Here is a 13,945-nt window from a genome sequence, read left to right as displayed (position 1 = left end):
CGCGGTTTTCAAAACTTGGCAATTTAATTAGGAACGAGATTCCAGCCGAAACTGCTGCGAATTTTTACAGAGAACGGATTCCTTTGCCAGAGTTATTTTTCCTCTCGCGATATCAACATTCCCATCGTGGCTCTTACATTATATTGTGTGGTTGTAATTCACGTGTAAAGAAAAATTCCCGAGACCGAGGATCTGAAAGCGTGAGAGATTAAGAATGTCTAGAAACGTCTCTTGACCACTTAGAAATACAGCAGAATACCAGCAAGTACTTCATTTATTTACCTTAAATATGTTACAATATAAAACTTGTGTTGTTCTTGATTTCTAATCTTCACCATCAATGTTATACTTAATTTTCTCATAAATTTCTTTCATATTTCTCATAAATTATTTAAGGATAATGACATTTTTTACTAAATTATATTTAAGGTTTATACGAATTAAATTTTCGATCGAAAAAGTTATTTGACACAGATACATTTTCAACGATCCTTTGATCAGTTTATAGCGTTTTCATATTCTAAAGGTACACGTACATTGGAAAATTACAAAAACGAAATTACTTTCTTGTCAGTGTCACTAAATATTCATAAAGAGATGCTTTGCATGTTTGCTCGGATCTTTTGTGCAGAACCTTATATTAATATTACGCCGAAGCGAAGAAACGAATGGATGATAGCCGATAAAAAGGAAGCAATTCGAAATTAGACGAAATTATTCTTTTACAATAGTTGCAAGAAATATCTTACGGGTCAGTAACGTTGAAACAAAATTTACATAGTGTGAAATTTCAGTCCGAGGTGAATTCCATTAAGAGTTAAATAAATTCCAGGTAAACTGCCGCTTTTCACGTAGAACAATTTTGAACGAAGCTATTTGTGCGGTCAAAGTACTTGCAATTAAGCATATTTTTATTTCTGGCTATACCTCGTGATCCACCAGCAAGATTTAACGAACCCGGGGCGAGACACATTTTTCCATGTCTGGGGTTCCAACACGAGCATTCGAATGAAAGTTCGTAAATTAGATTCTGAATTAGATTCCCCTTGAATACTTGGTAAATTCAAAAGTTTGATTTATTCCAAGTTAAATCGGATTTGTTCTTTTAATTTGCATTCCTCATATAGTTTTCTCGTTTATTTAAAAACGTCAAAACGATGGTAATTATTTTTCGCGTGGTTGGCGTACCTGAAATCCGTAGCGCTTCTTTTCAACAGAGAAAATATGTTGTTAACAATCTGTAGATGGTATGTAAAAACAAAATTGGACGAGGATCGCGATTAAAAACGGAAATTATGCTTTTATTAAATGTTATGTTAATTTTATTATCGTAGACACGAATCTTCAATGATTTTTTAGCAACAAACGATGGAGATTCGAGAAAGCGCGGTTAGATTTAAACGAGCATTTTCCGTGATACGAACTCATTTATGTCGCCTCTCGAATTCGAACTTTCCAACTAAGTAAATCGAGATTGATCTATCTAACAGGGTCATTACATAACAAGATATTTCTGCAATTATGAAATTAAATGTTAATAAAGATAGATGAATTTCAAGTTAATTGATTTCAATTCTTTCAAATGTTAACGTAGCATAACTTGGAAACGATCGGTTAAAGTAATTGTTATGTGATTAAAATAAATCATGAGTAAGTTCAGAAATTCATTAAATAAATCAAGAAATTAGAAATCTTGTTTATCGTAATTTCTGTTTCGTTTTAATCCAATCCTTCTTTATTTCGATCCTTACATTATGTTTCTGTTCTCAGATTAGGAAAAACAACATGGTAAATATAATGCAAAGTATATAACGATTTCTCTCCTAATTAATATTTTAATCAATGCAAATAGTATTTATAAGAATCTTCGTATTTGTAATAAAAATAATTCGGAATTCTTCCAGTGGGACATTTACTCTTCGACTTTTAAACTGTTATCATTCCTTCGAAGGAAAATGCAACATTACCCTGGAGGATATGAATATCCAAGCGATTAAATAAATCTACGATAAACATTTTTCGGAATAGTTATTAAAATTTTCATAGAAATAGCTTCGTTGTAGCTCGTAATTTAGCATATCGAAGAGGGACATGTGGCTCCCTTAACAGAAAATAGCTCAAAGATCTAAATTACCTATCGTTGACTTAAAACCATGAATAGTATTAAAACTATACATATATTCTGCGCAATATCGATGTTTAGTTATGGTAATATTTAATAATATTTCCTTCAACGAATGATTAGTAAATAAATAAGAAATATTGTACATTCTCGTTTCTTCTTAGCTCACCATGGACATCGAAGTAAGTTCTACCATAATTGTTGTATTAAATATATTACGTTTTAAAATATTAAATATTGGACTGTATTGATGCAAATTTCTTTTTTATATAATTTTACTGTTATATTGTCGCAAGATATGTATGTAGGAATGATCTCGAGAAAGAGACGAGCAGAAAAGAATTTCGAAATAATGTAACAAAACAGCAAGAAATATTCTCAACGCGTTTGTTCTTTTTGAGCATTTCCGTTCGTTCACCACACACGTACACACACACACACAGTCGGTATGGGCTCATCGAAGATGCTTTACACGTTCGCCGCGATTATATTCCATTCCTACATGTATATTTGTCATAACTGTAATAAAGTTTCAAATAATGAAAAGCTAAAATAATTCAAATTGACGAAACGATACAAGGAATAATTTTGTCCTAAATTAGTGAAAAGATTTTAGAAATTACTGTGTTAATCTCATTCTCTATTCAACGGTTTGATTAACTATATAATCCTGTCCTGTAAAACGATATTGTTCCTTAATTTATTAACGAGACAATTTCTTCGCGTGGAGTACAATTTTAAACGCAATTTTCGTTACGATAGAGGTCGAGAAACTTAAAAAGAGATTAAATGTAATTTGAAAATAATCAACTGAATAAAAAACGATCGCGATTATGTTGTTTTCTCGTCAAAGTAGAAAAAGAAATTTTATGCGTTGCTTAGCCCTAAAAATATTTCATCGGGTTTATTTGATTAAAATGAAGCACCCTATATAAGCACATAAACTCTCGTAATAAAGGTAGCTTCTGGTAAAATATTATAGAGCAAGGGAATGGATTAAATATAAGCAGAAATATGAAAAGCTTCCCTTGAGACGGGTCGTCTTACTTTCTGTATTTATAATATTTCACAGCTGTCGCCGAAATTTGAATTGCAACCGTTCTGCCGACTGTTTTATTTCGTAATCAGGAGGCGGTGCCTACCGTGAAATCTCGTTGCTCGTATTTCCACAGAAAAATTTTTAAAAGATCTGCAGAAAAATCGTTGATCCATCGAGTTTTAAGGAAACTGAAAATATGAAAATTTTTAGAAATGTTGATATTTAAAAATTTGATAAAATTTCTGAAAATTATCTTCTTTTTATATTATTTTTTTTTATTTTTTTTAATAATAATCTTTAAAAAACTTTCAACTTCTGATGGATATTCTTAGTATTATCAATCACAGAGTTTCTAAAATTGATCTTCCAAATATTTATAACCTTCGATATGAATCTTTTCATTTGAAGAATCGTTATAGTAGATGCTACTAGGTCCTTTCTACTGCCATTTAAAAATCTCAATGTTTCCTGGAAGGAAAGCTTTTGTCAAAAGTTCTAAAAAAGTTTCTTACTTTGTTTTCTAAGTATTTCAAGAATAACCACGAGCTATGAAATATTAATTTCCGCATTTTCAGGTCATATACCGTGGTGGCATCAACTGGAAGGAAATCTTCTTCTGATAGTCATCGTTGCCGCAGTTGTCCTTATACTTGTGATAATCATCATTTGCGTGGTGATCTTCATCGTTTGCCGACGCAAACGAAATCAGATGAAATGTAAGTTGCCCTTTCTTTCTAACCATGTGATTGTCATTGTGATTTGTTGTTCACAACGATTCGCATGACGTAGGACATCGAATGGACTTTCTTCGAAATTCTAACGATGTTACAAAACTCGTTCAAAAATTGGAAATACGTCATACAAAACTAATATAGCTGTTGAAAGAAATTTACGATACTTGCAATTAGTCGAACCAAGATTCCTTAATTAATATTTAATAACTAAAGTTGATAAATGTTCAAGTCTTTTAATTTATTTATTCTTTGTGATAATATCAGGATAAAATTAATCGTTGAAAGTTATCCTAAAATTTGAACGATAAAATCTCGAAGAAATCCATTTCAAAATCAAACGATCATCACGATAGGCGAACACTTCACACACACGAACACGCACGCACACATAAACACAAGCACACACCTGAAACATGATGACATGATTTACATTGCAGATTGTTCTACGACAAATAAGCATTATTTAAATCATCTGGCAGTTGCATCAGCGACAATGTTTTGAGACAAATATCGTACCGTTGTTCCCACAGAATTTCCATAATAAACGAAATTTACTAAAACATCAGAAATTTGCATAATATACATAATTCGCGAAATTCAAACTTATCGGATCAATTTTACAACCTATCCGTTACACGTTCCGACGAAATTAGTCGTACACGTCGTCGCTGGGAATTTACGAAGCTACTGGTAACAATGCAATTTCATAATGACCATCGAATCGTTGGTAATTAACGCTGGCATGGTAGCGTTGTTCCATTGTCAGGATTGAAAAACTGCGAGCACGTAATGCATATTTGTCGTCGTGGCATCTCGCGAGGGGTGCAATTCATACGTCTCTAGAACAGTTATTATCGGGATAGGGATAAAAAGGAAAAAAGAAAAACAGGAGAAAAGGAAGAAAAGCAGGAAACGATAATAACAGGTTGCGGTAATTTTGTTCCAACACGATTCGGTTCTCTGTATGCATACAGTGATCACTAGAATCATTGACACAGTGATTAAATTTTCCTGTTACATTCTGTGTAAATCTGCAATTAGAAGCATTCAATTTCTTTTATAAAACGCACCCTCTCCGGTCAACGTTTAAATACAATCGATTATTGCTGTTTATAGTCTCGTGATGTGAAAATATAAAAAATTACCGTAACACGGTCGTAATTCGCATCAGAACGTTACACACGTATATTTCTCTAAATAACAAGTAGATATTAAAAGGTCCTTTGTATCGTTGGCTTTAGTATAGTATCCAGACTGCAAAGTATTCGGTTAGAATGACACCTTCTGCGGGCTTTTGAGGTAACCGAAGCCAAAAGTAAGGGCCGTTTCTCGCGGAAAAAAATGCGTCAAAAATTTCGGTCAACTCGTTGATGGTGTGACATCCTCGTGGATTTTGACTTTGAATTCTTGTAGATATCTTTCTTTTTTAATTTAATAGTATTAACTCATTGTATGACTCTGTATGCATTTGAATCGTGTCGCGAAATCTTGATAATCCAACTAGAATCACGATTAACGGGAAAGCTTGTGCCGACTATGCGCTTACAAGACGTTTTTCGGTAGTTTACAGCTTGCGCGATTACGATCTCGGTGTTGTTAACGATGGGAAGGCTGTCGAGCGAGTGACGACATGAAAGTTGCCGAACGCCGGCGAAACGAGCAGTAAGCGAGACGGGGTTCGCTGCGGGCCGGAATTGAGAGCAAAAACGCTAGATCCGACGCCGTGTCGAGTACAAAAACGCTAGATACGGCACGCAATGTTAAAACCCGCGAATCCGTTATGGTCCCCAAACACGTCCAGTTTCGTAGAAAATGACCCTCGTTTAATATCGTCGAAATATCGTCGAAAACAGACATTCGTCGACAATTTTGCAGTCGGCTACTATATCATATATTTTCGTTGTATCCTCGAATGTGCGAATTGTTTCATGATTTTATTATTAAATAACAAATTATTCAGAACGAAGATTCTACGCGACTGTCTTAGAAACCGAAGTCAATATCGTAGCAATTTTTAATCGTTGCTTATGATGCGTTTAAACTTTATATTGAAAAGTCACGTTTTACAAGGAAAAGTAATTAACGGCGCTTTTCACGAATTTCCACGGATTTCAGAAGAAAAACTAATCCATGCTCATACTTGCGTGAATCACTGTACGCATAACAGACCATACGTTACTCTTTGTGCAACGAGATCTCGTTTCGCTGATATCCATTCGCTCGCTTTACTCGTACTGTTTACAACGTTGTTCAATCTAACCAGAGTAAAATGGAAAGAGAGTAACGGAGGCTCATAACGATCGACGCATCGCGTTCGTGACACAACGATGTACACGATATATCGGGAATCGGCAACGCTCGAACGCTAAAAACGCGATGCTTGTGTTTTCATTGTTTCGAAGCCACTCAACGACTTTTTTTCACGGTATGAATTTTCTCTCAGGAGTTGACAAAGTTAATCCTACGTGCTAAGTTTGCATGTTTTGCTTGAGTTGAGTTTGAAAATAAAAGAAAGAAAAGAAGCAAAGAACAGGAGATAACGTAAGGATGGCCGACCGATCTAAAAATGATGGTCGAGCAGAAAATTATCTTTTTCTCTGTTCTCTTAGCTTCTGTATTTTGTATAATTGAAGTTGTGGCGTTGTCGTGTAAGGCCTAGGCCTAAAAATTGAAGACTCTGTTTGCTCGTCGAGAGTATTTTTTACGATACGTCGAGACGTTGTTCACCTGTATAAAGTTACATTACTATCCATCCGATCTAGTTGCAGATATTCAATCGATTAATGTTACACGAATACTAGAACTTTAGAAACTCTAGAAGACGCCAATTACACAAAATGTACGAAATTTTGTTATTAAAATTCTATAAATTAGATTTACCTAATTACAATTAGGTAATTCTATATATACATATTTCTATATGTAATTGATGTTTAGTGCAACAAGTTCTCCAATATGATGACAATACAGTAATATAAACTCGAATATTATCTGCTGCTCCAAATGATGAGATTTCACTTTTCTCTCTTGTACAATTAATATTAAGTACGGTATATGATTTGAACTAATGCTCGTACGATTGAATGGCCGCAACTAGACCTGCATAAATCATGCACTGCATACATTATTTTGCGTTGTTATTATCGCATAGTTCATGCTAGTTACAGAAAACAAAGCATGTCTATTATGTTACGTAATCATATAAGGTAGATGGACAATGCGAATTTCCCATTTGGATGCAAAGACAAGTACATACATGTATACAAATTATTAAGTGTACGAACTCGTGCTGCGCCATTCTAACAAAAGAAGAAACATTGCGTTTCATCAACTGCTTCATGGACATTTTTACATCCTCTTCGTTCGTGCAACTAATTTTAACGTAAATTAATTTTAATCAATCTTACGCATAAAATGCGCTTAATTATGTGTATTGTTTATATATGGAAACAGTATAGAAATTTAATTAATACGAAGGTGTAACGTGGAACGAACCGTCTTTAGAAACAGCAAAATTTTTCTCTTAAATATATGGCTTTTCAAAAAATATATTCAGTCAACGATGTCATCGATAAAAAATATTGAAACGAATAATTTATCACATCGTCTCATATTTATTACGATCTTATTATCATATTTTCGATAAAAAAAAAGGATATTCATTTTGCTGGACGATTAAAACGAATGAATTACTGGGGATGTTAATCAGCTGAATTTTTATGCGTCAACGAGAAGAATGCTTTGAATAATATGCACGTTGCGAGTTTCATTTTGATAATCGCGATACATCAAATTGTCTTATAATAATTATTTATCGTTATATGATGAAACAACGTTATAATATTTCGTTAAAATGCAATGATACATCTTCTATTCGATACACGATCACTGGGATTGGCTGTCGTTGTTTATAAAATCAGATCGATATTTTCTATAGACGAAAGAAAACAAAATAGAAATGCAAATGCTGAAAATCGAAGAATCGTTTCTTTCATTACACCATTAAAACGTTATTTTAAAATGTGCAACATTTTTGACATTCGTTCTGTTTTATCGCATATTTGGTGAGATTGAAAGAGGATTATTTATTACGAATCACTGCTAAATGATAAAATACTGACTATCAATGAATATTGGTTGTAATTGGATATTAATCTTTTAACGAAGCAATCGAATTGGATTTTACGTATTGATGAAAAGCCAACAAAATAAAAATTGTCGAATTTCGTACAAACAGTTCAATTAATAAATATAATATAACTTTTCTATATTTTACTCTAATTGTTAAAAGAAAAGTTTTTTAATGACGAGAAACTGAATATTTCACATCATTGTTTAAAAATTATTCGAAAGAATTTATTTTCCCTAGAATGGTGAAAGATTGCTCCGAGAAACGGCCGTAAAACTATTCAATAAGTGGCAAAAACAATTGTATAGGAGTACAGCGTCTCCAAATTTTCTTTAACGTTTGCTTAAACCCATGAATTTTATAAAATCCCTGAATTATTTTAGCGAGTTTAATCTTTCGTCGGATTCGCATAATTGATACAATTTGAGGCTTTCAAATGTAAGCTATGTCCAATGGGAATTATATCCCGATATTACGTCATGAATTAGTACACCCATTTCGCTATCATTGCTAATGTGTACCATTTGTCCGCCGAAGAAATCATTTCCTGGATATAATTTCTATTAGTCGCAGCATACAACCAAAAGCCTCAAATTCCAACATCCAATTACTAATCTCGTTAAAGCAAATTTTTCTTAACTCGACCAACGAAATTACAAATATCCCAATTTTGAAAGTTCGCCAATCTAATTCGATCTCGCTATTCTACCTCAAATAAAATTCGCCACGCAACAATGAACGAAATGGATGGTAAACTCTCCGATGAAAATGTCCTAGAAGTTGCACTGGTCAAAGAACAACAACCAAAAAAGAAAAAAATATCATTCGCAAAGAATCTCTGGTCATGGAATAGCGTTCGGAACTGCTCGAACGCGATCTTCTTCTTCGGAAAGTTAGCCGTCGTTAATTAAATTCACGGCGTCGTAAACTTCGAACCGGAAAGAACGTCTCTGATTAAACAGAGTCGCGCTCACGAAGCATCATTTCCGGTTGGCGCAGCACGGGTCTCGTTCTTCGGTAGTATCTCACTAACACAGAAAAACTGATTCGTTTTCTGCTCTACTTTTTTAATTTGGACTTGCTAAACAAAACACAGACAGTAATCGGGTGGTCGAGCTGGAGGAACGTGAACAGTAAGTACGAAAACGCAGAGCATCCTAACACTTCTCGCTTCTCTTTTCTATCTTCCGTTCCAATTTCTCTTACGTTATCTCTTCACTGTTCTCTCCTTCCTTTTTCTTTTCTTATCGCTCTTCTTTCTTATTCTCGTTGTTGTTATATGCGTTTTGCAATCGCTGGCTTGGCTGTCTTTCCGTTGCATAGCAGCGATCCCTGTTATTTCGAGAGGTTAGCCTAATTTCCGGCCGCTTGATGCTCGCCTCGGTAGGGCCGCGATATTGCCGGGACGTGCGCTTCCGCTTTCCACCGGCAAGAAAATGTATTTTTCGCTTTATGAAATGGCTGCACGCGCAACGCTACGCTAATAATTCAGGAGAATATTCGGCACATTGCACGAACACAACGCATACACAAGCTCACGAAAGTATTCCAATAGACACATTTTATGAATATATGTATTACGTGTGTTATATTTGTATAGCTTGTAATTAGTACTGTTACGAGACTCGACTGTCATGATTACGTTGGTAAAGTACGTTGGAAACTAATCTTTAAATATTTATGAAAATTATGAGATATTCAATGCAAGTATACATTTCATTTCAAACATTATATTTACAAAAACTAATTTACATTAATCATTAGTAAATTACATTACATTAATAAGCGTTAAATATTCAGTGCGATCCTTAGTAATATTTATTACACGCTTAAAATGACTATACGTGCTGTGTACTGATCTTTTATTATATACATATGTCCTTACGATAAATATCTTGTAACTTCTGTATATATTTCAATTGGTTTTATATTTGACCATTATAATCGTGTCAGTCGTGTCTCGCTATAGTGCTAAATAGAATTTCAAAACTTTTTATTTCACATGTACGATATGAATATGATAGCTTTCTATGTTAAATATTCAAATACTTTCGAGAATCAATGTATACACGTTTGGTGCGTCATAGATTGTAGGTTTGTGTGTGTGTACGTGTGTGTATGTGCGTGTGCGTATGTTTTAACGTATCCAGGACTCGGCTGTTAACCCGGGATACCAACCCGACGTAGGTAAATCTCGTTATACGATTGATCGATGGAATTATCGGCTTCGCGTATCGTCGGTTTAACAGGCGACGCGCAACACCGAACCGAGATCCTGTGAACTCTCGTTTAGATCAAGTGGAAGGATCTCTTTTTATAGCTTGGATTATGGATAGGATGCTAGAGAAATGGATATATATCTTCTTCATAATCATTTCGATGATCATTTCATGTAGAGTTTCTATGTGTTGTTTTTGTACAATTTATCTGAAAAAGAAAAGTTTATGCGGTGAAGTACATTTGGGAATAGAAAATGGATTTTTGGACGAAGCTTTGTTTATTGAGAAAATCGTCTTTAAGGATAGTTGTGAAATACAATGTTGTTGTTATCTTGTTTTATTTAGAACGTCGTATCCTTTAAAAGAAAAATGATGAATGTTTCCTGTCAACAAAAATGGGGTTGACGATCATGTTTGAAAATAAATTAGATACTCCGAATAAAATATAATTCTGCTAGAAAATGTCTTAGGTATTAAAGGAATTGAGATCTAATCAAACCGCAAAAACGAAATCTTATGTAAGAAAAAAAAAAGAAAGAACTCGTATCTTGTACTTCCATTTGATCTCTTTATAAAGAACCGTCCACTTAATGCATCAACCTCCAAGTAATCTCTGAAATTCAACTGCAAAGCTTAAATGTTAATATGTTTCGTTGAATATTAAAAGCTTCGCAAGGATTCTCAGATCTCTTGTTAGTGAAACGCCAAATATTAACCACCTTAATCTTCACGTCAGCACTCACCCTCCACTTAACCAAACATACCAAATCACTTCTGTAAATCTTCACGGTACATCATCAAATATTTTTACTACACACACACACACACACACACACATATGCACCAGCATATCTGCAAAAGCTTCGATACCACGGCAATCTATTTTTCCAGTACTTTAAACGACTGTTTATCACGTAAATGGAGTCTCTATCGCCATATACATATATATTATATTAATCGTATCGTGGTGCTGAGTGCACGTATTATAAGCGCCATGACTTACCGTCTTTATTGGTGTGCGTTAATGTAACAGCAACCACTGTGATATGTGTAGTGTGCACGAGATTGTCTCCGATCTCCAATCTCACAGGAAGGTCCTCTCCATCCCCTTCCTCATCCTCCACTATCCTCTTCTCACCCTATGCGTCTTTCTTCCTCTCCCTCTCTCTCTCTCTATTTCCCCCGCCCTTGTCTTCCTCTACGCTTGAATGCATGTCCTGTTGCATAATTTAGTGACCACTTCCGGCTTATAATAGTTTACTGTCGAAGTCTGCATAGAGGTAAGTCAGGTGAGGGTCGCACGTGCAAATGAATAGGGTGGCAAAGTTCTTTGTTATTCGAATGTAGCACTGTGCCCGTTGTATTGCATAATTTAGAGACGATTAGATATACTGACTGGCCCTTTTCCTGTCTCTTCGTCGTTACTACTTCGCCTCTGTTTCTCTTTCTACCTTTCTTTCTCTCTATTACGCTCTGTTACAATAGCCCTCTATTCTATCGGGTTCGCGGAGACACTTTTGGAGGTGAAAGGTAGGTGAAGGGTTGCATGCTCGATGAGTAGAAAACTCTCTTATTGAGTTGGCTGTCGTTCAAATCGTGACTTGAAACGAAGAATCCTTTTGGCGACAGCGAATTTTTCGGCACGCCCCGTATGCTACTCCACGCTCGGTGAATATTTAACCGGCGTACTATGGCCACGTCCGGCTCGATATTTCGATATAAACACGCGATCAAATTAACGTACCACGGTGTTGATCTTTCTTTTTTCTTTTTCTTTTTTCTTTTTTAAGGTTCATTCAATTAACGAGTCTGCGCGATTATACGAAGAAAATATACTTTTTCTGGTTTTGTTTTGTTCCGCTAGAAGAATTTATCGAGGGGGAACCCCGTAGGAAAATTATTCTGTTATGTTCATGACATGCTTTCGACAATACTGTCGTTACACCATAATTTATTAGCTAATGATATTAATTAATTCGATATACTAATATTGCCTTCTCGTTTGAAATATAAAGTATACTAAAGACGTTACTGTTTGCAAACAATACTTTTTATTATACGCTCGTAGAAATATTCGTGAAAGATGAGTGGAACAATTATGTCTTCCTTTAAATTCTCAATACAATCGTCAGAATTTCGTTTTATTTCCACTGTGCTTTCTATCGAGGTGAATTCGATATTCGACGTACATCTCCGGTAGAAACAGCGGCAAATTAAAAAAGATTGACTGGCATTTCACTGGCACGACGCTTTTGATGAATTGCCAGCGTCCACGCATATCCTATGCATATGCAATTCATCAAGTACGAAGGGGAAAAAGTCGAATTTTATTATCGACATCATCACGATACCGCAACTTTTAGAATTTCTACTTAGAAAAAGCTTTGCATTTAATCTATGACCCTTGTATTTTTTCTACTCTTCTGTTACGAGAACCTACATTTACACCTTATTTAATTAAGCAGAGAAAGTATGGGTTTTATCGTTATACCGTGATTATTAAATTTCTAGAAGATATCAGTTAGATATTAAAATGTCATATGAAATAATAGAAAAAATTACTAATTATTAATAAATTACTACTAATTAATTACTTAATAGATTTTCAAGAATCTATGTTTCTTTTCGATACTTTTATGCAAAGTTATCTTCGCGATATTATTCTTGATCATAGATCTATAATTCATGGAACGTATCGTTAATTAAGGGGAGAAAAAATTACGAATCAAAAGCGATCTCACGTAACAGAATGATTCGTCGGAGGCTGGTGTCTTTCGTGACGTCGAATACGATAGGGGTGAAAAAAATATTTGAGAAATGCTTGAAACGGAGTGGAACGATCGGTGGAAAATTTAATTAAAAAGTTAGAAAGAGCAGACACGTGTGCAGACGGCGCGTAATGTCCGATAGATGACTTTGTGCGAAGCAGAGAAAGAGAGAGAGAGAGAGAGAGAGAGAGAGAGAAAGAGAGAGAGGGCAACCAAAAGGATTCTTCGTCCATTTAATTGTTATCTTAGAAAGTTAACCTTTTTAAAGTGTTGTGTCCATGTTATCCCTGTTACCAGCGTAATTCGGGTATCTTAGGAAAAGTTTCGTACAAATCTGATTAAAAGTAGGAGTTAACGTCCTTCTGTGTTATTTTGAAACAGGCAACAATAAAACGCGCAATTCTTCTTATTGTTAGTCTCGCGACAGTGAACGTGTTCGATAATACTTTGAAATTCTCTTGGTTCTCCGTTTTATTCGCACATCTCGTCCTCATTTTACGCTTTCCAGAATTTTGTGCTCGAACAAATTGAAACTTTTGCGTAACAGCTAGTAAATCGCGCGAAAGCTAGGCAGGGAAACGACAAAGATTAATTCGGCATAATTTGCAATGCAAATTGAAACTGTTATCGATAACGAATATCGCATAGATTGAATTAAATCGAATAGAATTTTTAAGATATTTTGTTGCAATTAACAATGACAACGCAAACAGAGATTAGTCTACTGAAATAACGAAGAAAGTGAACTGAAAATTCTGAGAATCGGAAGACTGATTCGTGACAATTTGCGATGGAAATTAAGATTGTCAGTAACGAACAATTTTCTATATATTACTTTGTTAAAATTAATAATAACGACGCAAATAGAGATTATCGTACTAAGATAATGTACAAGATGCGTCGTGACGGTCCTTATCTACACGATACCCCGTCC

General features: G+C 34.7%; 2 protein-coding genes across 9 annotated transcripts in view; one reads left to right on the top strand and one right to left on the bottom strand.

Moving 5' to 3' along the window:
• LOC126917050 (monocarboxylate transporter 10) overlaps positions 1-13,945 on the bottom strand; it is a 192,285-nt gene that overhangs the window by 70,150 nt on the left and 108,190 nt on the right. The gene's annotated exons all lie outside the window — the stretch shown is intronic.
• Positions 1-13,945, top strand: part of LOC126917035 (hemicentin-1) — a 644,265-nt gene that overhangs the window by 585,533 nt on the left and 44,787 nt on the right. For 4 of the 8 annotated variants that reach the window (XM_050723410.1, XM_050723406.1, XM_050723408.1 and 1 more), the window contains 3 exons: positions 2,287-2,304; positions 3,737-3,877; positions 9,121-9,157. In XM_050723410.1, the coding sequence (XP_050579367.1) occupies positions 2,287-2,304; positions 3,737-3,877; positions 9,121-9,157 (196 nt within the window). The remainder of the gene's footprint in view (positions 1-2,286; positions 2,305-3,736; positions 3,878-9,120; positions 9,158-13,945) is intronic. The other 4 variants (XM_050723411.1, XM_050723412.1, XM_050723407.1 and 1 more) reach the window with 3 other exon arrangements.

This window comes from Bombus affinis, chromosome 6 (assembly GCF_024516045.1).
Source record: "Bombus affinis isolate iyBomAffi1 chromosome 6, iyBomAffi1.2, whole genome shotgun sequence".
NCBI classification, from domain to species: domain Eukaryota; kingdom Metazoa; phylum Arthropoda; class Insecta; order Hymenoptera; family Apidae; genus Bombus; species Bombus affinis.
This window is presented reverse-complemented; position numbering and strand designations above follow the sequence as displayed.